Source organism: Macaca thibetana, chromosome 18 (assembly GCF_024542745.1).
Source record: "Macaca thibetana thibetana isolate TM-01 chromosome 18, ASM2454274v1, whole genome shotgun sequence".
Taxonomy (NCBI): Eukaryota; Metazoa; Chordata; class Mammalia; order Primates; family Cercopithecidae; genus Macaca; species Macaca thibetana.
The window spans coordinates 34,928,101-34,954,341 of record NC_065595.1 but is presented as its reverse complement, the minus strand read 5'-3'; the positions used below and the strand labels follow the sequence as shown (position 1 = coordinate 34,954,341).

At 43.2% G+C, this 26,241-nt stretch overlaps 2 protein-coding genes and 1 long non-coding RNA gene across 7 annotated transcripts in view; 2 read left to right on the top strand and 1 right to left on the bottom strand.

Moving 5' to 3' along the window:
- Positions 1-19,589, top strand: part of SLC14A1 (solute carrier family 14 member 1 (Kidd blood group)) — a 60,646-nt gene extending 41,057 nt beyond the window's left edge. For all 5 annotated transcript variants that reach the window (XM_050767975.1, XM_050767974.1, XM_050767973.1 and 2 more), the window contains 6 exons: positions 1,390-1,518; positions 3,900-4,092; positions 6,391-6,538; positions 6,756-6,890; positions 15,423-15,472; positions 16,885-19,589. In XM_050767975.1, coding sequence (XP_050623932.1) covers positions 1,390-1,518; positions 3,900-4,092; positions 6,391-6,538; positions 6,756-6,890; positions 15,423-15,472; positions 16,885-17,058 — 829 coding nt within the window. In that variant the 3' untranslated portion in view covers positions 17,059-19,589. The remainder of the gene's footprint in view (positions 1-1,389; positions 1,519-3,899; positions 4,093-6,390; positions 6,539-6,755; positions 6,891-15,422; positions 15,473-16,884) is intronic.
- Positions 1-26,241, top strand: part of HAUS1 (HAUS augmin like complex subunit 1) — a 983,957-nt gene that overhangs the window by 589,149 nt on the left and 368,567 nt on the right. The gene's annotated exons all lie outside the window — the stretch shown is intronic.
- The window catches only part of LOC126941423 (uncharacterized), a 43,813-nt gene that overhangs the window by 7,004 nt on the left and 10,568 nt on the right, over positions 1-26,241 (bottom strand). The window contains exon 2 of the long non-coding RNA XR_007721297.1: positions 4,909-5,039. This is a non-coding gene — a long non-coding RNA (uncharacterized LOC126941423). The remainder of the gene's footprint in view (positions 1-4,908; positions 5,040-26,241) is intronic.

Below are 26,241 nucleotides of genomic sequence, written 5' to 3'. Positions count from 1 at the left end.
CCCATCAACAGTGGATTATATAAAGAATATGTAGTACATATACACCATGAACTACTACATAGCCATAAAAACGATTGAAATCAGCAACGTGGATGCACCTGGAGGCCAATATCCTAAGTGAATTAAGGTAGTAACAGAGAATCAAATACTGCACGTTTTCACTTACAATTAGGAGCTAAACATTGGGTAAACATGGACACAGAAATAGTAGACAACTGGGACTCCAACAGAGGAGAGGAAGGGAAACAAGGGTTGAAAAGCTACCTATCGGGTACTTTGTTCACTATTTGAGTGACGGATTCAATAGAAGCCCAAACCTCAGTCAGCATCATGCAATATATCTATGTAACAAACCTGCACATGTACCCCTTCAATCTAAAGAAGGAGAAGATGGGGAAGAAATAAGATTGAATACTAAGCAAAAAGTAACCTCAGAAAGAATTGGGTGCTCAACAAGCACATAATTAAATGGGGTACTTCTCCAAGTAAGAGAAAAAGCAATCCTTCTTTGCAATAACTTTGAAATGTATGTTTGGAGACAACAAAATAGAAGTATCAGAACACAAAAATGTATACTAAGCTGGAAGATTAATGTTGATAAGATCAAAGACACTAGAAAGTGAATTTACATTTCAGGAATCTCTCTCACCAAGAAATCAAACTTAGGCAACAGTTTCATATGCTAAAAGTGCTATTCAAGTCAGAGGCTCTTGATTTAAAAGAATAACTTTCCAAAGGAAAGGCTAAAATAGAGCAGATTGCCTTGCTAAACTCCCCTTTCCTCTCAGCCGCTGTAGACCTGTCTTTAACTGTGACACCTGTAGAGGGAGTCGTTCTCTATCAGGGGTCCCCAACCCCTGCACTGGAGACAGGTACCAGTCTGTGGCCTGTCTGTGGGAACTGGGCCGCACAGCAGGTGAGTGGTGGGCGAGGAGCATTACCACCTGAGCTCCGCCCACTGTCAGATCAGCAGCAGCATTAGATTCTCATAGGAGTGTGAACCCCATTATGAACTGCGCATGCGAGGGATCTAGGTTGCTCACTCCTTATGAGAATCTAATGCCTGATAATCTGAGGTGGAACAGTTTCATTCTGAAATCATCCCCCATTCCCTTTTCATGGAAAATTGTCTTCCATGAAACCTGTCCCTGGGGCCAATAAGGTTGGGGACTGCTGATCTAAATGCACATTTATATTTTTATCTATGTATATTTCACTTAATGTCTTTATTAGTTTTTGTACAATGCTTACATAGACTTTGAGATACATTTCCAAATATAATTTTATGTTTTAATATGAATATGATCTGGAAGTTACTAGTGTTATTTATGTGCAAGTGCAACCGAAGCCCACCCAGGAAATGTCCATGCTGTGTCTCTTGCCCCGCAGGTCATTAACAGCATCTGGGCTCTATGGCTACAATGCCACCCTGGTGGGAATACTCATGGCTGTCTTTTCGGACAAGGGAGACTATTTCTGGTGGCTGTTACTCCCTGTATGTGCTATGTCCATGACTTGGTAAGTTACCATTGGTTTTCAAAATGCCTTTTTAAAAAAACATGGCAGGAGGAAGGAATGGGAGTTGTTATATGGGCATAGAGTTTCAGTTTTGCAAGATGAACAATATTCTTTGAATGGATAGTGGTGATGGTTGCACAACAATGTGATTGTCCTTAATGTCACTGAGCTGCACACTTAAAAATGGTTAGCCAGGTGCAGTGGTTCTTGCTTGTCATCCAAACTATTCAGAAGGCTGAGGGAGAAGGATCACTTGAACCCAGGAGTTATGTGCTGCAGTGAGCTATGATTATATCACTGCACTCCAGTTCCTAGAACCTCCTTGCTTGGGCTAAGTAAAAAGAAAGAGGAGGAGGAGGAGGAGGAGGAGCAGGAGGGAGAGCGGGAGGGGGAGGAGGGGAAGGCGGATGGGGCAGGGGAGGGGGGAGGAAGGGAAGGGGGAGGGGGAAGGGGGGGGGGGGGGCCTTGGCAGGAGGGGTGGGGGAGGGGGGAAGGGAGGAGGGGCAGGGGAGGAAGGGGAGGGGGGAGGAGAGGGGAGGAGGGGCAGGGTGGAGGGGAGGAGGGGCAGGGGGAGGGGGAGGGGAGGAGGGGCAGGGTGGAGGGGAGGAGGGGCAGGGGGAGGGGAGGAGGGGCAGGGTGGAGGGGAGGAGGGGCAGGGGGAGGGGGAGGGGAGGAGGGGCAGGGGGAGGGGGGAGGGGAGGAGGAGCAGGGGGAGGAGGAATAGCAGGAGGAGGAGGAGGAGGAGGAAGAGAAGGAAGAGGAGCAGGAGGAGGATAAACAGTTAAAACTATAAATTTAAAATTGGATTCCAGTAGATTCTGTCTATTGGAAACAGAAACAACCATTTTAAAAGATGTATATTTCCTTACAACCAGTTATTTGGCCTTTTGTCTGATCTGGCTACATATCCACCAATATCTCTCAACAAGAGGTTCTCAACTCTGGCTGCACATTGACACTTCCGTGGGGAGCGGAAAACAGTGCTGCAATGGACATAAAAATGCAGGTGTCTTTTTGGTAGACACACACTGATGCACGTGGCCCCCATACACCTGACTCCTCCCTCCCAAGACTCTACTGTCATTGGTCTGCAGTAGCACCTGGGCATTGAGAGTGCTAAAGCTTCCCAGGTGGCTCTAAAGTATAGCCAAAGTTGAGACCCACTTCCTCCATCATTGCCTCTCAAACTTGAGCGCTATGAGAATCACCTGCAGGGCTTGTTACAACACAGGCACCTGCTCCCAGGTCCCAGGGTTTTTGATGCAGTCTGCCTGAGGTGGAGCCTGATAATTTGCATTTCTAATGCATTCCCAGATGATGCTGGGAGAACCACTGTGCCTACGTGAATTCTTACCCACCTGCCCCCCAGGTCTCCCTTAGAAAATTTTTGTTTACTGAATTCCCTTCAAACTAGTTTTTATGTTGACAATGTCTTAAATCCTTTTCCTGGAAATAGAGATTTCCTTCTTTCTATATTGCAGTTAAATATACAATACTAATATGCACATAAATAAGAAGCACAGCCTGTTGTGGGCAATGTCTGCAGAAGGGCCACCCACCCTTGCTGCACCCACAGGTGTGTAGAGGACCTACCTGTAGAGCCAACCTCTTCAGGAGGTAATTTGGGACCTGTTCTGAAGAACAGGTTCATGGGAAGGAGGCCTCGCCTGCAAGTGCTCACCACGCTCCCTTCCACAATCCAGGAAAATGGGATTTCTGGTCTTTAAGTGATGGCTCTTTGATTGGGTCAAGTGAGAACCTACAAGGGACCTGGAGACCATGCAGCCCAGCCCACCAGTTTATAGGTTCAGAGCCTGAGGAGATGCACCTTGCCTAGGTCATGCAATTTATCAACAGCTCAAGGACGCACACTCTGCCCCTCCGACTGTGAGATCCTTTTCCTCCAGCTCACACTACCTGCATCCTTGAACAATTGGGTTTTTTTTTCCAAAAATAGGTATATTAAAGAAATGATATATGCCAAATCAGGATCACAGTTGCCTCTAGTGGGGAGGGAGTGACATAAGAGCAAGCAGAGGGATGAAGGGGACTTTAACTATGTAGACATTATTTTATTTTGTATGTCATAAGTACTTCAAAAATATTTTTTAAATCTCAATATATAGCTCACTCTGAGCAACCCCAGAGTAGAATTTTTCAAAAGCCAAATAAGCTGAGAGTTGATTTTTTTTTACTTTATGTAGTATTTACTGCCTCTATAATAGAATTTATCCCAAGTTTTCTTTCTGTGGCAAATTTGCCAACACAACATGTAAGGGGCCTATTGGCAGGTGAAATAAAGGCCCTCCAGAGTATAGCGAGATTCCATGTGTCAGCCTGGTTTGTCACATACACATTCTTCTGCTCTGTTCTTTTTTTAGCCCAATTTTCTCAAGCGCATTGAATTCCGTGCTCAGCAAATGGGACCTCCCTGTCTTCACCCTCCCTTTCAACATGGCGCTGTCAATGTACCTTTCAGCCACAGGACATTACAATCCGTTCTTTCCAGGCAAATTGGTCACACCTGTAACTACAGCTCCAAATATCTCCTGGTCTGACCTCAGTGCCCTGGAGGTAAGACACTGGCTTCTCACATTCCCCCTGGCTCTGCAAGATACGCAATAGCCTCTGGTCAATTGTCCACAGATGTCAGAGTCCCCTAGATGCTCAGGACTATGGTGGCCTTTCTGCCTTCATCTTGCCATTTAAAGCATTTGTTCTACTCCAGAACATTAGGGTCTAAGGGATTTTTAAAAATTACTATTTAGCCAAGCTAATTTTTCTGCCTTTTCCCCTAAACATCTACAGTGCTAACCCCAGAGTACAGTTCCCCTGGGAGTCACTCCATCGTAAGCTTGGGGGTGGGTGATGGGAGCCAGCCCTTAGGGCATGTGGCCTCCAGACTCTTCCACAGTCTACTCCCTCCAATCAAAAAACTGGATGCTTAGAGTTTATGACAGAACCTCTCTATTCTGCTTTTCCTTATGGCATAGCTCATAGAACATCTACAATAATTTAGGGTTCCCAAGATTTGGTAGGCATCAGAATCACCTGGGGAGTTTTCAATACCCAAACAGGCTTCATCTCAGACCCTCTAAATCATAATCTCTAAGTGTGGGGACTGGAACCTGTTTTAACAAACTCCCCAAATTGTGATGCGGGCCAGAGTTTGAGAACCTCTGTATTAACGGATGAATCCTATGTATCTCTTTAAAGATGACCATAAAGAGATCTCGTACTTTTTAAAACCTGGCTAACCCAAATCAAATTCCAGCTCTTCCTGTTGGTGTGTAATAAATATGTTCAAGGTTTCTGGACTATCAAGAACAAGAGAATACCTGAAATTAGAAGAAAACCAAAAAAACAAACAAAAAAACCAAAGCACATTACCTTTTTAATGTGCTCTCCCACTGTCAGGTTATGAAACGCCCTTTTCTGTCTTCTTTGTTGAGTGATCAAAACACATGAGGAGCTCAAGTCACCTTCTCTTGAGCTTCTTGCCAGAAAATTAAATGAAGCACCTGGAAATAATTCAGAAGGAAAAATCAAAGATTCATTAGAACTACCCACGAAAAATAACAGTATAAAATAGCATTAATCTATCTAGAACTGCACGAATACAGGAGCCACTAGCCCCACGTGGCTGTATCAATTTAGATGTAGTATTGTTAAAAACTGAGTTCCTCAACCTCTCTAGCTACATCTCAAGTGGTTGATAGCCACATGTGGCTAGGACCCACTGTGTTAAACATCACAGATACAGACTATTCCATCATCTCAGAAAGTTCTCCTACACAGTGCTGATCTGGGGCAGGAGAAGATTTGTCCTCCTCCTCACTCCGAATGACCAGTCCATCATCAGCACCAACGCCAACCCTATGGCTACCTGAGACAGAGTTCTGCAGTCAAATCCGGAAAAAAAAAATAAAAATAAAAAGGGTATGCTGTCTTTGCCAAGTTCCCTGGTCTAGAAATACCAAAATGTTTAGACATGAAGACCCAGCATGGGCTAGAAGAATTGAGTCCATGTTAGGGTAGAGTCAAACTCACACTATGGTCTGGTGCCCAACCAGAAGTTCAGCTGTAAAGAATGATCATTTGTTAGGTTCAGTCAAACCTTGTTCACTCCTGAGAACTGCAATTCTGTGAACAGAATAACTAAATTCAGGCCTCAGCCAGAAAGCAGAATTGTGACATTTCCATGTATTTTTGTGTTTTTAGACCTGCTTGACAGTTGTTCGTAACTAGAATAAGCTAAAGATATCTTGGTTTAAATGAATACATGTTCCACTTAATGACAGAAAAGAAAATTCACAAACTTGCTAATAATTGCTTCTAAATTGTGGATAAGATAACCTGGTATTGGGTCTCTGGCTTTAGCATAAGCATCCAAATTGTATGGTGATAATAATCTCTCTATTGAACAACGGGATGCACGGATAGATTAGATCACCCTCAGCACTGACGGACATTTGAAAGCAAAAGAAGGGTCAGCTGTGGTTCCTGCCATCCCCACTGGGAGCATGGCAGAGCCTCACAGCCGGGAGCAGTGAGTGGCACCACACTGAGACCTTATCAGTGACCCAGGCCAAGTGTCAGTGCAAGCAGGAGAGCCCGTGAGCACAGGGGGAACTTTGAGAAGGCATGTGTGGCATGCACCAGGGAAGGGCTGGTGTGTCTCTGGGGATAAAGCTGAAGAATGACTGGGATTTTTCTGTAATCAAGGAGAGGGAATTTTAAAAGGTAGTAACACTGTTCTTGAAAGAGATAAGGTATATCCAGTGTAAAATTATATTGTAGGAGTTTGTGGGTGTCCTGTGGGTTTCTGTTCAGTTGTTTCGGTGGCATTTTTTTAAAAAATTTCTTTTGCAGTTATTGAAATCTATACCAGTGGGAGTTGGTCAGATATATGGCTGTGATAATCCATGGACAGGGGGCATTTTCCTGGGAGCCATCCTACTCTCCTCCCCACTCATGTGCCTGCATGCTGCAATCGGATCATTGCTGGGCACAGCAGCAGGTGAGCACAAGAGCCCTTACCAAATATTGAGCACCTCCTCCATCCCGTGCATTGCCTCAGGCATCTTCTGTGCTCCAGATCTTTGAGATCATGGCTTCCTAGGGACCAATGGGAATTCCTGGGATGCTTGCTGCTAACCTTCAATCCCACCCTCAGTCTCCTTCCAAACATCCTGCCTTTAGTCCTGAGCTTTGACCCCTCCTGTCTTGTCTAACAGGACTCAGTCTTTCAGCCCCATTTGAGGACATCTACTTTGGACTCTGGGGTTTCAACAGCTCTCTAGCCTGCATTGCAATGGGAGGAATGTTCGTGGCGCTCACCTGGCAAACCCACCTCCTGGCTCTTGGCTGCGGTGAGTCTCCCACACCCCTGGGGGAGGGCTGCCCATGACTACAGGATCTCAATCAAGGACAAGCAGTAAAAACGGACTGCGTGAAAAATCAGGGCCAGGGTTCTGGCTTGAGCCCACTTGCTAAATGTGTGAACAGGACAAGTGACGTCCCCTGAGAGCATTAAAGTCACCTCTGCCTACCTCTCTGATGACTGTGAAGGCAGGAGCCTATTGAGTCATATTAACATCCTAAAATATGGATGTTTGGGAGGATAGAAAAAAAATCCCAGTTATTCTTCAGCTTTATCCCTAGAGATACACCAGCCCTTCCCTGATGCATGCCACACATGCCTTCTCAAAGCTCCCCCGTGCTCATGGGCTCTCCTGCTTATGCTGACACTTGGCCTTGGCCACCAAGAAGCTCCCAGCGTCGTGCCACTCGCTGCTTCTGGCTGTGAGGATCTGCCATGCCTCCCACTGGGGATGGCAGGGACCACAGCTGACACTACTTTTGCTTTCAACTGACTTGTCCTACGTTCTTCAAACTAGTTGTTTGACCCAAGAAACTAAAGGGAAATAACTCCAGCTAAATACAAAGCAATGTCCCCTGGTGAATCAGGGTTGATGACATTTACCCCTTTGAGCGTCACAGTAACCCAGCCATTCTAAGACTTGAGAATGCATCAGAATCACCTGAAAGACTTATAAAACACAAATCGCTGCCCCCCTCCCCAGTCTGATTCGTTTAGAGGTGGGGGAAAGATTTTTTTTTTAATTTTTCTGAAAAACAGTCTCATTCTGAGCCAAGATTGTGCCACTGCACTTCAGCCTGGGCAACAGAGCAAAACTTCATCTCAAAAACAAAAACGGGTCTCATTATGTTGCCCAGGCTGGAGTGCAGTGGTGTGAACACAGCTCACTGCAGCCTCAGCCTCCCAAATAAAGTCGCTAGGACCACAGGCATGCCACCACGCCTGGTTAATTTTTTGTTTTTTACAGAGACCGGGTCTCCCTATGTTGCCCAGGCTGATCCCGAATTCCTAGGCTCAAGCAATCCTCCCACCTCCACTTTCCAAAGTGATGGGATTACAGGAGTGAGCCACCACTCCGGCAGAATTTCCACTTCTAACAAGTTCTCAGGAGGCACTAATGCTGTTGCTCTCGAGACCACATTTCAAGAACTGCTGTATTAATCCTTTCTGACTCCCAGTGTTCTAGCCAGACTCAGCCTGTCAGAGGAAGAAGGCACCCTGAGACCTCCACTCCATCCTTCTTACTTTACTGTTGGGGTCCTGAGGCCAGAGAGACTAAGGAATGTGCCGCAGGGAATCTGGACAGTGATGGGTAAATCCACACCCAGAACCCACACTTACCATCCACTTCCAGAGTTATCCCACCACACTCCTCTGCTTCCCTTTTGTAGCATTCAGGCCCTCATGGCAACCTCTTAGGTGAAAACAGATTGCATGTGATTTGAATCTGAAAAGCTAATAGAAGTCCCAGGTGGATTGTGAGTGGCAGCTCATTCACCCATAGCCTCTGGCATCCCTAATGCAATCAAAGTGTAAGCATTTAAGATAATGTTCTAGAGTGGAGAGAATGAGATTCACTTGGGAACAAAAAGGAGGCGGGACAGTGTAATGTGGAGAAATTATTTCTGATCTAGTGGAAATATATGTCTAGAGTCAGTTTATCACCAGATTAATCAAGCCAAAATATTTAAACCGTTATGAAAACGGTGGGCCACGTATAAGGCAGGGTTTAGAATAGATTTCTGCACTAGAAAATGGGATGGTACCAAGGGTTTCTAAAGACCCATTCCATTTTGATGTGATGCTATAGCAAGAGTATATACATAACTCAGGTTGCTGGGTGTAGCCATGTAGACGTCATTTTTGTCAAGTTATTTACTATTACTCAGCTGTTTAACCTAACAGTTCTGTTGAAATGTTGTGCTCTTTCTCCAAATTTGTTCACGAGCTTAGGATAAAGGAGAGGGTTACAGACAGGTGCTGTAGCCACCTGAGTTCAGCTGTGTTAGAATGTTTATCTTACAACCTTTCAGCTTTATTCTGAGATTGGTTAGGAGTTTCCACCTGAGTTCAGCTGGGTTCAAATGTTTATCCTACAACCTTTCAGCTTTATTCTGAGAATGGTTAGGGGTTTCCACCTGAGTTCAGCTGGGTTCGAATGTTTACCCTACAACCTTTCAGCTTTACTCTGAGATTGGTTAGGGGTTTCAAACCTTTATTTGGGATGCATACCTTTACTTTTCTGGAGGCAGTAGCCATAAATATGTATTAAACACACATGATACAATTAAGACAGTACCAGGAAGAGCAAGGAGTTTAGGAGCTTTAGGATCCATGCAGTTCCTGCACACAGAGTGTTACAGTAGAGGGCAGAAGCCAGGCAAGAGAGGGAGCCCAAGAGGACCGTGCAATCTTTGTGGAAGAAGAAGGAGAAGTCCACAGTACAGGATTCTCCAGGGGCCCATTTCCATTCAGAATTATCACCAAGTGCCTCCTGGAGAAGGGGGCTTTTCCATAAATGCTAGAAAATAAGAGGAGGAATTCTGTTTGGTGGAAAGGGTGGTGCAGGGAAGGACAGCCTGAGCATGTCCTTCAAGATCAAGGAGAAGGCATTTTGAGAGCACAGGAGATGGCAATGAGGTTTTTGTTTTTCCATTGTTTTTGTTTTTGTTGTCTTGTTTTGTTTTTTGTGGTTTTTTTTTTTTTTTTTTTTTTTTTTTAGACACAGTCTCGCTCTGTCACCAGGCTGGAATGCAGTGGCACAATCTTGGCCCACTGCAACCTCCAACACCCTAGTTCAAGCGATTCTCCTGTCTCAGCCTCCCAAGTAGCTGGGCTTATAGGCACGCACCACTATGCCCAGCTAATTTTTGTATTTTTGGTAGAGATGGGGTTTCACCATGTTGGCCAGGCTGATCTCGATCTTCTGACCTCGTGATTTGTCCACCTCGGCCTCCCAAAGTGCTGGGATTACAGGCGTGAGCCACCGCACCTGGTGGGTGCTGAGTTTTTTTTTCGTTTTATGTTGTTGTTGTTGTTGTTTGAGATGGATTCTTGCTCTGTAGCCCAGGCTGGCATGCAATGGCATGATCTCAGCTCACTGCAACCTCTGCCTCCCGGGTCCTGGTTCAAGCAATTCTCCTGCCTCAGCCTCCCAAGTAGCTGGGATTACAGGCACGCACCACCATGCCTAGTTAAATTTTTTTGTATTTTTAGTAGAGATAGGGTTTCACCAGGCTGGTCTTGAACTCCTGACCTCATGATCTGCCTGCCTTGGCCTCCCAAAGTGCTGGGATTACAGGCGTGAGCCACCGAGCCCGGCTGGTGATGAGGTTTTGACAGACCATGGAGAAGGATGAAGCCAAAGCTCTCGACATGTGTTTCCCCAAAGTGGGAATATCTTTGATATTTTCTCAATTATAGAAGCAGCACAGGTTTATTGTATAAAACAAAACAAAAATGTAATCTGTATAGAAATGTCTGAACCAGGAAGTGGAAATACTCCATTTTACTCCCCAGAGAGGGCTTTTTTGCCCGCTTCTCATAAGGACCCTTGTGATTTCACTGGGTCCATTCAGTAGTCTAGGAAACTCTCTCCATCTCAAGGTCTTTAACTTAATCACAGCTGCTACTAATTCCCTTTTGCCATGTGAGGTCACATATTCTCAAGTTCTGAGGTTTAAAATGTGGACATCTTTGGAGACCATTATTCTTCCTACCACACTCACCTTCCTTTGGATAGATACTCTTTTTTTTCCACTGGTGTAGCATAATGGTTGAGGCAGTCTACTGAGCTGGTTATGGAGCTCAGACTCTGGTGCCAGACAGCCTGGATTCAATTCCAGCAGCTCTGCTACTTACTAGCATATTTGCTTATGAATGTAAGCAAATTATAAGTAATCTGCTTTTCTATGCCTCAGTTTCCCCATCTTAGAAAATGGAAGTTACCATATTTAATTCATACAATTGTTCTGATGATTAAATTAGTTAATGCATGTCCGAAACTCATAGAACAAATAGTGTCTAGGACTCGGTAAGCGCTATTTAAAAGTCTGGAAAAAAGTTTTTCTGGTGGCTTTGCATAACTTATTAAGAATCAAGCTTGTTTATTTTCTCCTGTCAATTTCTTAAGTTTATTAACACCTGTATCTTCTCCCCAAATATGACTGATACATGAACCTGCCTTTACTTCCTCTGAGAAGGCCCACCCCTAACAACTAGTAAAACCATTGATACTGTATAGAATTTTTATTTTGGATTCGTTGTTAAGTGTAAGTTTTTGTTTTCGGTACTTGCTTATTTAGGCAACTGTAAACTTTATTAACTGCTTATTCACTCTGACTTAGTTCATATTAACCTTCTGTACTTTTTTTTTTTTTTAAGAAAAAAGTCTCACTCTGTTCCCAGACTGGAGTGCAGTGGCACAATCTCAGCTCACTGCAGCCCCACCTCCTGGGTTCAAACGATTCCTATGCCTCAGACTCCGAAGTAGTTGGGATTACAGACATGCGCCACCATGCCCAGCTGATTTTTTGTATTTTTTGTAGTGACAGGTTTTTGCAATATTGGCCAGGCTGGTTTCGAACTCCTGACCTCAAGTGATCCGCCTACCTCGGCCTCCCAAAGTGCTGGGATTACTGCTGGATTACTTCTTCAGAGATGGTTTGCAAAGAGAGTTTTGTTTTCTTTAAAGAGGGTCTGCAAAGAGACCTTGTATGCTGGAGAACATCTTCATTTCACCTTCATTTAAATTTTAGTTTAGCTGGCTACAAACTCAAGATTTAACATTTTTTTCTCAATATTTTGAAAATTGTCTTCAAAGACTACTCCATTGTCTTCTTATACCCAAAATTGCTATTAAGGTGTCTGAAAAGAAACTAATTCTTGTTAAAGTTGATTTTATTTTTCCTCTCTGGACTCTCTGAATTTTCTCTTTGCGTATGAGATATATATATGGTTTTATTTCACTATTATCTGTCTAGATGTAGCTTTTTTTTTTTTTTTTTTTTTTTTTTTTCCTACTAGGTACTCAAATCCTCTCAATGTAAGCCCTCATCTCTTCCTTTAATTCTAGGAACATCATCATTTTTCACTTTGTCAAATCTTTTCCATTTTTCCCCTCTCCTTCTGTGATTTCTAGTATTTCAGCGTAATACTTTATGCTATTTTTTTCATAACTCTTGACTTTTTCTTAATATTTTCCATCTCTTTATCTTTTCATGAGGCCCTTCAGTTCAGTTGATTGGCCTGATCATTCTTTGGCTCTGTCCATTGTGCTGATCACATCATTCATTGAGTTCTTCATTTCTGGGTTATTAATTAAATTTTATTGGCTGGGAGCGGTGGCTCACACCTGTAATCCCGGTACTTTGGGAGGCCAAGGGGGGCAGATCACAAGGTCAAGAGATTGAGACCATCCTGGCTAACATGGTGAAACCCCATCTCTACTAAAAATACAAAAATTAGCTGGGTGTGGTGGCACACACCTGTAGTCCCAGCTACTCAGGAGGCTGAGGCAGGAGAATCTCTTGAAACCGGGAGGTGGAGGTTTCAGTAAGCCGAGATCGCGCCACTGTACTCCAGCCTGGGTGACAGAGCGAGACTCTGTCTCAAAAAAAAAAAAAAAAAATATATATATATATATATATATATATATATATATATATATATATATCTCAACTGTAAGTTGTTCAGTTTGTCGTCCTTATTTTATGGTATTGCTCTCCTGGGATGTCCCCTTTCCCTGTCCTGGGAGCTCATGTTTCCCTCAGGATATCAGCTGTTTGGGTGAGTCTCTGGGCAGAGATGGAAGCCCAGGCTGGAGCTGCATTTTTCCTGGTGTATTTAATGAAAAAGGGGGCCCATGCTGCAGGGTATAGAACCTCCACTGCTCAAGGCCATGGAGATGGTGACTGTGTAGACACTTTATATGATAAGTGCCCTCTTGCTGGGGAAAGTTCAGATTGCTTCTAGTTTGAAACCATTACAAACAGTTCTGCAATGAATATTTTTGGCACAAATGTCCTTGTGTACTTTGTACAAGCATTTCTGTAAGAAGATTCACCTTCTTTTCAAGAAGCTAAATTGATGGGTTAAAGGGAATGCCAATTTTTATTTCAATGGATGCCAACTTTATCTCCAAAAAAGCCATACCAGTTTCCACTGCTGCCAGCAGTGTGTGAGAGTGCCCACTGGGCTCCCACAGGGTACAATCAGACTTTTAAATCTCTGTGCATGGATTTTTGAGACAGATCTCCAGCCCCCCTTGGAAAGCGAATCTCACATGTAAAATGCCACACCAAGTTTCAGCTTGTCCACATCACCCTGATACTGCCAAACAAAAGACCAACCCTGTCAGCCAAGGTAAATAAGTGACAGACATTTATTATAGAGCTGTTATTTGTTAGTCCCCGATGGCTTTTATAAGGAAGTGGACTCAGGAAACTCTGACAGAACCTGGCACTGCTGTCTTTCTGGCCTCTAAGCCAGAGCAACTGCATGGCCAGAGAATATCTCAATGTTGTTGTTTTATCAGTGGAGACTATAAACACATTGTGTATCTCTTCCAAATGGTTGGGTTATCACAGTGGGACTCACCCATTGGAAGGGACACTATCCAGGAGGAGCTAAAATCCAGTTTCCCCTTCAGTACTCAAGGGCCTTTTCTTCCCTCAGCTACCAAGAACGTTGTCAGGGTCATTGCCTACAAACTGATGATGTTGTGCAGAATTGCCCCTCTACTGTAAGGCTTTCCCAGTCCTACTTGGCGAGTCTTAATTGACATGCCTACCATTAAATAATCTATCACTTTTACTATGGAGAGAAAAGCAACTTTGAATTGGAGATCACTTCAAAGCAACATAATAGTATGAGACGTAAACGTGCCAAAAGTGAGCCTTAGAAGTGTAATGGATATTTTAAAAAGAGAGAAGGCAATAAGGCCTCATGTGCTCAGGGGTGGTGTTGTAGCAAAGGGGGCACTCAAGAGATCAGGGACAGAGGACCCCAGTGCTTAGCAGAGGGCCAGTGAATAGTTGTTGAATTAATTGATTAAACTTTAACAATGAATGAAATTGGTGTAACCGAGGAGAGAAACCCTTCTAAGCCAAGCCGTGAGCACCCTTCTGCTCAGAGCAGTCCCATGGTGAAAGAGATGCATTTACAGCTGTATTTATGGAAATAAATCTCTCATTCGAGATTCATCGCCTCCCAGTAAGGCAGATCTTCAAGATGCCTTTTTACAGATGATGAAACTAGATTCCAAGACATTAAGTGATTTGTTATACAACAAATAAAATGGCAGAGCTGGGATTTTAAACCAGTACTGTTTCCAAAGACCAGCCCTTCCCACTAGTGTGAGACAATTCATACATGAAAGAATTTGATATGCTATTGAATAAGAAACACCAGGATAAAAAGACAAAATATTGGTAAAAGGACAGAAGTCTATGGTAAAGTAAATGAGGATCACAGAGCTCCCCCACCGCTGGCGACCATGTCCTGCCACATCCCCACACACCAAGATAGCTGATGTGATTTCTCACCAGACATGGAGACAAGATGGTGAGTGTGTCTAACGGTGAGCTCTGGTGGCCCAAGTGGCTAGGTGGCCATTATATGAAGGTCATTCTTCAGGCTATCCCCATGAAACCTGAGGGCTTCCCTGAGCCTCCGTGAGCCTTCTCTTCAACCAAAACTGAGGAATAGATAATTATCTGGTTGAGATCTTTGCATTAGTTGTTTTACATTGAAAGTCACCCATATACTCAAATTACTGACTCTACAATTTTTTTGGCCACTCAAAGTAAATAAAAACATAAGACATTTATTCATTGATTTTAATGGTATTGGAGAAGATGTTATCAAGGGGAGGAATCCCAAGTTTGTGTTCAGTTCCTGCTGTTCTCTGAGTTCTTTCCTTCTTTCTTTCCTTCTTATTTTATAAACATGGTTTTGTTTTGGTTTTTAGTACACACGCTGCCAAAGCAAGCACTATGATTTTTTGTAGCTTTGAATCCTATTCATTAATATGAGAATCCTAGATGCTATCTCAAGAAATATTAATAGGTTTCATTTAATTCAGCTATGCTTGGATAATTTCATTTAATCCAGCTATGCTTGGATAAAACATCAGAGAAATTTATTTTCCATAGAAGGCCTTTCCCTTAAGTATTAGCAATAACAACAAAATAGTAACCATAAAACAACTACCTTTATTGAACACTTACTGTGTGCTAAACACATGCATTATTTCCTTTCATCCTCACACCAACACCATGAAAGAGATATTCCTTTTACTTCCATTGTACAGGTGAGGAAATGGAGGCTTAAAACAGAGCCCATGGAGCTCCTAAGTGGTGGAGCCAGGATTTGAATCCAGGACTGCTGACTTTAGACTCATGCTTGTAATCAGCGCACTGTGCATTCCAGGTGATTTATATTGGAAGGCAGCCTTTCCTGTGATTAAAAGTGCATCTACTAAGCATTGTTCTTTCTCTCTCTCTCCTTTTTTTTTCTGTAGCCCTGTTCACGGCCTATCTTGGAGTCGGCATGGCAAACGTTATGGCTAGGGTGAGTGTGGTTTAGTCTCACTTTTCATTCGCGTAATTGACCAGCTTACGACTATATGGGAAATGCTCCTGAAGTCCACTGGGCTGGCATCCAGTGGCAGGATCCACGACCGTGAGAAGCACTGCCCTACCTTCTGCTGGAGCTCCCTGGCCTTTCTTTCAGCATCACAGCAAACTTTAGTCCAAACCACAATCACCCAGTATGTTACAAATATCAGATTGCTTGGTTTAAAAAAATGAAACTTAGGTTGTATAACATATTGTCAAGTTCAGAGTCTAACTCTTGAGTGATAAGAAGTTGACTTTAGGATACCTTTTACTTAAACAGAAAGCCAGATATTCCATTGCAGGTGATACCTTTTACTTTAGGATACCTTTTACTTAAACAGAAAGCCAGATATTCCATTGCAGGGCCAGTTTCTGATAGCTCAGTCCATGGTGATGTCGTCATGGCTGCTAAGGAGTCAAGGCAATATCTAGCTCTCTTGGCAACAGCATAGAGATTTTATCTGGGAGGGTCCTTAAGGAGACACAGTATCTTTCTGGTAGAAAGCCAAAGTCCCATTACAGGCATACATGATGGAGAGTACATCAGAGCACACGGGACCCTCCACATGTCAACAAAGAAGGTTCACAGGCATCAGTCCATGGACCCAAATGGGCAAGCTGCATACCAGAGTCAGCTAGGAAGACGGGAAAATATGGAGCCTTAGGCCTTGTGTCCTTGGTATTTCTGATAGAGTAGATCTTGTACGATGCTTGAACATCCATGTTTTTTTTTTAACTCCCCCAGATGATTCTGATGTGCAGTCAGGTTAGGGTACCCCTATACTCCATCACACCCCAGGGAGGTCCATGCATCAGGCCAGAGCTAACCAATGGCATACGCTCAGAATTGTGTGAGTTTCCATGGGCAGCACAAAGAGGACCTACCCTCAAGGAACTTAGAGTCTATTTGGGAGACAGAATGGAAAGAAATAAAGCAAGTCAAGTCTAAGATCTAGACCAGGCATAAGTCAAGGTCAGAGAGGTCACTGTGGGTTGGACTAATCAGAGAAGGCCTTGTGGATGTGAAGAGTGGTCAGGGGCCATTTGCAGTTTGCAAGTGTCATCTGTTTGTCAAATGTCCTCTTGGCACATCTGGTGCAGGAAGTCTGAATATATGAGAGGGAGAGAAAGACATACATACAAGATAGAGACATAAGTGGCTGCCCTAAAGAATAGATGTCAACATTCCAACAGCTCAATGCCCTGAGATTATAAACTCAGTCTCCACGAGCATGCACAGAATCCAGAGCAATGCCCCCAGTGGTTCATCCCCTTGGGCTGAGTGCAAGTAGAGGGGGATGCTTTGTGTAGCTCAGCTGTCAGATGGGATCTGAAAGGAGCGTGTGACTTTCTCTTCTTCCCCAGATTGGATTGCCAGCTTGTACCTGGCCCTTTTGTTTGGCCACGCTATTGTTCCTCATGATGACCACAAAAAATTCCAGCATCTACAAGATGCCCCTCAGTAAAGTGACTTATCCTGAAGAAAACCGCATCTACTACCTGCAAGCCAGGAAAAGAATGGTGGAAAGTCCTTTGTGAGAACAAGCCCCCTCTGTAGCCATGGTCACGAGGCCTTTCTGCCTGACTGCTCCAGCTAACTTCCAGGGTCTCAGCAAACTGCTGTTTTTCATGAGTATCAACTTTCATACGAACGCATCTACGATCTGTTCTTAGGCTCATTTTGTATTTTCCTTTCGACTCCAGGAATATCCTCAAGCGTATGAGAGCCACATCCAGGTGATGTGCTCTGGTATGGAATTTGAAACCCGAATGGGGCCTCAGCACTAAGACTGGAATGTATATAAAGTCAAAGTGCTCCAACAGAAGGAGGGAGTGAATACAAACTATTAGTATTTATTGATATTGTTGGTGTTTAGCTGGCTCGATGACATTAACAGTATTAAAAATTAAACCCCATAAACCAACTAAGCCTTATGGAACTCACAGTCACAAAATTGAAGTTAATCTAGAATTCTGTGATAAGCAGTTTGGCTTTTTTTGAATCAATGCAAGTTACACATTATAGCCAGAGTCGATATCACAGAGGGGCAAGTTGACAGCTGAGCTCGGTCCCCACTTCCTGCAAACAATGGTCTGCACCCTATGCCTTGTGTGTGTGACGTTCTCTCATGGGACATAGTTGGGGTTTTTCAGACTGACAGGACTGCAAGAGGAAGAAAGCAATTTTGTCAATTAAAATTATTCTGTATTGCAACTTTTCTCAGAGATTGCAAAGGATTTTTTAAGTAGAGATTACTTTTCCTTATGAAAAATGATCTGTTTTAAATGGGATAAAATAGGAGAAGTTCCTGGCTTAACCTGTTCTTACATATTAAAGAAAAGTTACATACTGGATTTATGAAATACTCAGCTTAGGTATTTTTACTTTAATCCCTAAATTGATTTTGTAAATGACACAAATGCATAGAATTGTTGCCAACCTCCAAAGGGCTCTTTAAAATCATTTGAGGATGTCTTATAAAGACTGAAGGCAAAGGTCAGATTGCTTATGGGTGTTATTTTTATAACTTGTTGAATTTCTTAATTTAAAAAAGCTCATTATTTTCTGCACACTCACACTCTCTCAGAAACCAGTGGCATTTGAACCACCAAAAAGAAATAAAGGGCTGAGTGTGGTGGCTCACGCCTGTAATCCCAGCACTTTGGGGAGCCCAGACGGGCAGATCGCTTGAACCCAGGAGTTCAAGACCAGCCTGGGCAGCATGACGAAACCCCACATCTACAAAAAATACAAGAATTAGCCAGGCATGGTAGTGGGCACCTGTAGTTTCAGCTACTTGGGAGGCTGAGGTGGGAAAATGGCTTGAGCCCAGGAGGCCGAGGCTGCAGTGAGCTGAGATCGCACCACTGCACTCCACCCTGGGCGACAGAGTGAGACTGTGTCTCTCAAAAAAAAAAAAAAAAAAAAAAACAGGTAAGGATTCCCGTTTTCCTCTCTTTAATTTAAAAGTTACCAGTTCCGTAAAGGCTCTGTCACCAAACATGCTGAAGACAGCAACAGAAGTCACATTCAGGGACTGGGCACAGTGGCTCACACCTGTAATCCCAGCACTTTGGGAGATGGAGGCAAAAGGATTTCTTGAGCCCAGGAGTTCAAGACCAGCTTGGGCAACATATCAAGACTCCATCTCTTAAAAAATAAAAATAATAACATTAGCCAGGTGTGGCAGCACACATCTACACCAGTTACTCAGGAGGCTGAGGTGGAAAAATCGCTTGTACACAGAAGTTCGAGGCTGCGGTGAGCTACGATCATGTCACTGCACTCCAGCCTGTGTGACAGAGCAAGACCCTATCTCTAAAATAAATAATAATAATTAATTAATTAATTAATTTTAAAAAGAAGTCCTGTTCATTTACCTTCCACTTCAGTATGTATGGTGCAATAGTTTGGAGGTTGGAAAGTGAAACGTCGGAATCCTGAAGATTTTTTCCACTTCCAGTTTGCAGTGCTCAGTGCACAATACACAGCTTGCCGAATGAATAAACAGAAATAGGGAAGTAAACCTACAAATATTTTAGGGAGAAGCTCACTTCTTCCTTTTCTCAGGAAACCAAGCAAGCAAACATTGTTCCAATTTTAAAATCCTGTGACCAAAGCCTTTGAAACTATGAATTTGCAACTGGCATGGGTTTATGGATACTGCTGTGGAGAAGCTCAATTTTCAGTGTTTGAACTGAACCCTTTCTTGTTAGGGAATGTGTGAAAGAAGAATTGTGGGGGAAAAAAAAAAAAAGAAAACAAGCATAACCAAAGATCATCAGCAGTGAAGAATCTAGGCTGTGGCTGAGTGAACCAGAGGCCTCTAAAATGCACTCAAGTCGATCTTCAGAACGGAGATCTACCGTGTAGGATCTTCTTGTGCTCACACAAATCTGTAAATAGGAACATTGTACGTTGTCGAATTTAAATGATATTAATTTTCTCAAGCTATTTTTGTTACTATTATCCTAAAAATAAGTATTTGCAGAGAGCACTTATACTTTTTCCTAATGTCTGTATAACAAATTTCTATGCAAGTACATGAATAAATTATGCTCACAGCTCAGTTTTGTATAATGTGCCATTGATAGCCATCATGTATATAAACAATCACAAGCATAAGTCAGTATTGCTTATGTTGCATGTGCTAGGATCCTTATTCCTTCCTTACACTTGGTGATAGCACCAGATGCATAGTTGAGTAAACCCTTTTCAGTTTCAGATTGACAGGCCCATCCCCTTGGGTATCCTCTCAACTATCCATTGTTCTTTCAACTCGGGGATGAGAATGAATAACTGAGGACAGTTGTTAAGAACATGCTCCTAACACTTTGAGATCGATATCCCGAGAGCCACTTCCATGCATTCCCAGACAGGTCCTGGGCACCCACATCAGGGCTGACCCTGGGCCACGGCATGCCTCAGGGGTCAGCTCTCTAGAATAAGCCACTTGTCAGAATTTTATCCCCTGAGGCCAAAGCCACAGCCATGCTTGTCTCCGCCACAGAAGCACTTCTCTTCTACCTCCTTTCACCATGGTTGGCAGATTTGAAAGAAAATACGGTAAGAAGGGAAATTTACTTCAACAAGTTTGAATGATAAGTTTCAAAGCAGCCCTAAAAGGAAACTAAAAAAAGGCACAATGGGGTCTCCCTATTGAAGTGCCCTCTGTCATAACATTCTCCCACCTATGGTTTCAAGGTAAATTCAAATAAATTTTCCAGAGTGATCTGGGCATTCTATGTCTTCTTTTATCTGGGGGAGAAACGACAGGCTGTGAGGTTCTTATGCTAAAGACACTCTATCCTTTAGGAGCTACAGGGGCCAACTTGCCTGTTATCCATGATACATGATTAGCACGGATATTATGTCAAGATCAAAGCCAAGTTTTACAAGAAACCAGGAATTTCTAAGGAAGCTTCTTATAAACAACTTTGCAAGAATATTTTTGTGGTTAGTAAACATAACATTTCATGCACAAGACTGTTTTCAGCCTTTCTCCTTATCTAACTAGTTCCTTCCAAAAGGCTTCACTCTTTAGTTTCATCTTCTTGAATCTGCATTGACAAGCCCCAGACTATTAGGAGGGCTGATAGCTTCCAGGCTGTAGAGTTCCACTTGCTAAAACAGTCAACAATGCAGATCCTGAAGGAATTTAAGGCTTAATAAATGAATATGGTAAATAATAGACTTTTAGAGAATGATATATAAATATAGTCTGCTTTCACAGCTCTTCATTAAACTATAAAGTAGATGCTGTAGATCAGACCAGACATGTGCAAAGTCACCTAAAAGAGAAAATTGCTCCCAGGGCTGACCTAACCTTATTTAATATTAACCTGGTAGGTATGAACTTATCTAAAGCAAGCTTAGGTCCACCTAATGGGGTAGAAAGTCAACCACTGAGGCTCAGGAGAAGAAGAAAACCTAGGAAGGGGGTCTTCAGTATTGGAACTTGGGATGGGACAGCCACAGGTGTCAAGGGTGAGCTCTGTGGTGGAAATGGCACTGGGGTATTATGGTTTAGTAAACTGAACTATATAGACCAAGCAATTAATGCTCCTTGTCCAATCCTGTACTCACAAGCTATTTGGCTTCCTATGTAGACTTGTCTTACAGGGTAAAAACACATGTATCCACACTGATGAGCTTCTCTGATCCTTGATAGTTACATTTCTCATTTTAGTTGATAATTCTAATTTTTATACATAAATCTTCTAAAATTTTATTTACCAAACTTTATATGTCACCAATCACACACCCTCCCCATGGTGCTCCAAAAAATTAAGTTTCGGAGGCCCCAAAGGTCAAAAGGGTGACGGGTGGGTAGTTAGGGAAGGCCTCCCTGAGGAAGGGAGGTTTAGGCAGAAATCTAAGGAATAGGCAGGAGGTGGAGGAAGGTGGAACGTGAAGGGAGCGGTACCCTTGGCAAAGGCAACCTTGTGGATAAAGGCCTTAAGAAAAGGAGATTGGTGCTTTCAAGGAGTGAAAAGATTGCTGTGGCTGGATTATGGTGAATGAAAGGGCACTGGAGTGAATTGAGCAAACCAACTGGGAGGCCATTGCAATAGTGCAGGAGAGAAGTAATGGTGGCTTGGACTCCAGTGGTGATGGAGAGACGTTCATGGATATGAGAGACAGGAGGCAGAATCACCAGAACTCTGTGATGAGTTGATTTGCAGGGTGAGGGAGAGGGAGGTGTCAAGGACGGCTTCCTGATTTCTAGACTGGGCCACAAGGTGAATGGTGGTGCCACACCGTCGATGGAGCACTGAGGGGTCACTTCTCCTCTCATACTGCACACTCTTCCTTGCCAATCCCATCCTTCTCATGCTTCAATCCAGACCTTATCTTCAACTCCCTATAGGGACTGTTCCAAAAGCACTTCCTCAAACTCAACATATCCAGACAAAACTCATCTTCTTCAACTATTCTTCTCTCCCTCCCATGTTGACTCATGGAGAAAGGTAGCACCCTCCACCCAATTGGGAAAGCCAGAAACAGGATGCCATCCTTGACCTCATTCTCTCACCTCCAGGAAATAGATAGCCAAGTGCTGAGGGTTCCAACTCCTTGATAGCCGCCATTCATTCATTTATTGAATCGCTGTTTACTACATAACAGGAACTGTAACTACAATAGTGAATCAGACAGCCATGGTCTCTTCCCTCACAAAAACTTTATGAGGTGAAATGACGAGTAAAGGAGTAATATAATATAGTACAGTGATGATGATGAGTAAGAGACAGCCAGGTGACAAGGTTGAGGGAAGGGTATGCCAGTGACCTCTTTCTTCTAAAAAACAAAGACAAGAATATATCATTAATTATCAGGCATCCATACTAGTTAGGATGCCTTTGCCTGCAAGTAACAAAATACCTGACAAAAAGTGGTTAAAACAGCAGGAATTTCATTCCTAAAAGTAGGAAGTTCCAGATTTGGTGCTCGATGATGTCACAAAGAGTGCAATGTCTTTCCATCTTCCTCATCATTCTCAGCATCCTCAGAAGGCTCCACTTTCATCCTAGAGCTTGTAGCCTCATAGTTACAACATGGCTGCCCGGGTTACAAACATCACAACCACATCAAGAAGAAGAGGGGCAAATAGATTTGCAAGAGGGCCATCCTCTCATGTTTCTCTTCTTTATCATGGATGGAAATCTTTCTTAGAAGCGCCTCCAAAATAATTACACTTGTATCTTTTTGGGAGAACTGGGTTGTATGGCCGTTCATGGCTGCCTAAAAGTCTGAGAAAGTATGCATCTGGTATGCAGCTTCTCTTGTAACAGGTGAACTCTGCCATATTGGAGCAAAAGCAAGAGGAATGGCAATTGGACAGGCAGCCAACATGGCTGCTATGGTGGTATATAGTACCACCATATAGCGTGTAGTTCCTATGTGCCCCCACGAGAGAAACACAGTGACAGGTTAAACTGTCTATTGTGGGATTCACAAAGGGGTTTGGAACAGAAATCTAGACCAAGACCCTTTGCACAAGAGATTCTTTGTGGAATACTTGCTGGAATATTCCCAGAGTATTTTGGGATACCCCAGACTCATACAAGGTTGTATAATCTCTAACTAACAAGATTCTAAGCAAAGGATGAGACGTGATCATGCTCAGGCAAGGAAAACAGGGTCAATTAATGTTCTAATTAGTTCTCTTGATCTAACAGTTAAGGCTTCTAAATCATTCCATGTCAGAAGCCCCACTGGAAATAGTTGAGGGTCAATTCAGTTACAGCTCAATGAAGTACTGAAAACAAGTGTCTAACATTTTCTGGTTCATGGTTTCAAATAGATTTCAAATAAACAATGAGGAAGCCAGTTTCCTGTTTGGGTTGGGTCCATTGGATCCTAGCCCATCAAAGCTTTGAATTATATTGCAATGACATGCAAGGACTAGAGGGGGAAGAACTGAAGCACAGAGGAAAGTGGGCACAGTGCTAGGAAACCTGGCTAAAATTAAGTCCCTCAGTCCAAAGGAAACAATGGCAGCTAGGACATGAGTCAATGATCCAAGTGCAAGTGCATTTGGGGGCTACAAGAGCACACACAAGCAGGCCATGGAACTGGCCAACCCAACAAGAAGGTCTTTCCACATTCTGAGACCCCCCCCCACTGTTGGCCTCTCAACGAGAGGGTAGATCTGTACTATTAAATATAGTAGCCACTATCCACGGTGTAGCACTTGCAGTGAAGCTGGTCCAAACTGAGATGTGTTCTACATGTAAATTGCACACTGGGTTCCAAACACTTAAAACAAAAGAGGAAAAAATATCTCAATAATTGTCTATATGAAATTTTGACATGAAATAAAATATATTGTTAAAATTAATTTTAGCTTTTTAAATACATTTTTAAGATGGCCACTTTTGAAAATCTAAAATTATACAAATAACTTGCATTTGTGGCTCACATTGTACTTCTATTCAACAGCACTGGGCTAGACAGTGCCCCAGCCCTGGGTTCTTAGTGGTTTACAAAGTCTCCATAGCAACTTAGATGGCACTGAGCTGTTGGAACTCAAACTTCTGGAGAATTCATTCATTCCTCCTCCAGAAATAATGCATGCAAAAGAAGCCCTTCTTCTGTCATGTTGTGGAGACAGAGCTTACTGATTCTGGGGTCTCTATCTCAAATTCATCAGTTCAAAGATTCTTAAGGTCAATTTCAGGTAAAATTGTATACTTTTCCAGGAGGGCTAAGTGCTGTGCGCTCTGAGGATTATCTTAAAATAATCATTTCTTAAGTCATTTCTTAAAATAATCATATCATGGCTACAGAGTGAGGAGACTGGTTTTCCTGCATGTGATATTAAGTTATTCTGAAGGCAGTACCTAAAGAACAGCCTCAGAAACACTTGGCCCTCAGACAGTACCACTGGGACAAACAGGCTGCCTCTCCATGTGTCCATGTGCAGGATAACTCTAACCTGAATGTACAAGTGCTCATCAGTCATAAGCTATGAAAAAAGTGAAGTACCTGGATATAAGGCAATAGGGAATAGTGGGGACGGGAGCCAACTGAAGACTGCATGCCTTCACCTAAAAGCATTCACATACTATGCTAACCAAACAAAGCACATTTGGGAGATGGATTTCTTTCGTGGGTTCCATTTTGCAAGTTCTATTTCCAGGCAGCTCTTATGAATGCTCTACAATGCTTCACAACCAGGGGCATTTATCAGGCCTAAGGGCCTTTGAAAAAAATTCAGTTATTCCCATCTCTTCTTAGACCTCTTGAATCTGAATTTCTAAAGGTACTACAGATGATTCGAAATGTGAAAGGAAAATAAATCTCAAGACCCCAAAATCATTAAGCCAAAGGGAAAAGTTAAGCTGGGAACTGGGTCATGCAAAACTGCCTCCCGTTTGGTTCCTAAATCAGATGGCTATAAGATGAAAAGCTACACACCACCCTCATATTTTGCCCACAGGGAAATTCCTAATGAACTCCAAGATCTTTACTCTGAAGTGTTTCTGTTAAAATTCACCATGGCAGCCACGCGCAGTGGCTCATGCCTGTAATCCCAGCACTTTGGGAGGCCAAGGCGAGCGGATCACAAGATCAGGAGATCAAGACCATCCTGGCTAACACAGTGAAACCCCTTCTCTACTGAAAATACAAAAAATTAGCCGGGTGTGGTGGCACGCACCTGTAGTCCCAGCTACTCGGGAGGCTAAGACAGGAGAATTGAACCTGGGAGGCGGACGTTGCAGTGAGCCAAGATTGCGCCACTGCACTCCAACCTGGAAACCTGGACAACAGAGCGAGACTCCATCTCAAAAAAAAAAAAAAAAAAAAAAAAAAAAAAATTAACCATGGCAATGTAAATGGTAACTTATCTTTATAGGTGCAACAACCCCTCTTCCCACATGATACAAATGCATATCTGATTGTTCCCCCCTCCCCATCACCCCCGCCCCAGTTGTCTGTTATCTTATGTAAAAGTGCAGATTCCCTGATTTCCCCTTTCCCATTTGGCCATCTTATCTTATGTAAAAATCCAGATTTACTGAGCTAGACAAAGGCATGAATATTTTCTCCATACCCTCCTCTTGCTCAAAAATTGTGTGCTTCTCAATATCCTGCCCTTTCCCCTTTAAATTTGGAGCCCTCAAAATCATCTTTGGAGAAAAGCATAGACCCATCACCCAGGTGTGCATCCTTAACTTTGGCAAATAAACCTCCTAAAATGATGGAGACTTGTCTCATCATTTTTCTCGATTGACATAATGGGCCCTCCTACATAAAAGCCACTGTACGTTCAGAAAATTCAGAATCCCCTGGAGGCTGGAGTAAATGAGGATGGCTTCCTGGAGGAGGTGTGACTCTGGCCTCATTCTGACACATTCCCTCCCTGGCTCACCTAGACTTGGCTTTAGGAGCTCATCTGGGCTCCCCCTGGACCCCCAACCACGCCCTTTCCAGAACCACTGCTAGAGTCCAAGGAAATGATGCTCTTACCAAGGGGCCATGTTGTGGTGGGGCCTAAGATCCATAGTTCAGGAAGTGTATACAGAAGGCAGCCAGAGAAGAAGGGAGTGGCCATGGCACAGAATCTATTTTCTTTAAATGCTCAAAGCTTATGTATGTCAAGTCAGCCCATAACAGCCATCTCTTCCCATTTTGCTCGCACCCCACACTGACACAGCCAAGGCAATGTCATGGCATTTCTCTTAATCACCCTCATGGTCTGCTGTGTGCTTACTCCT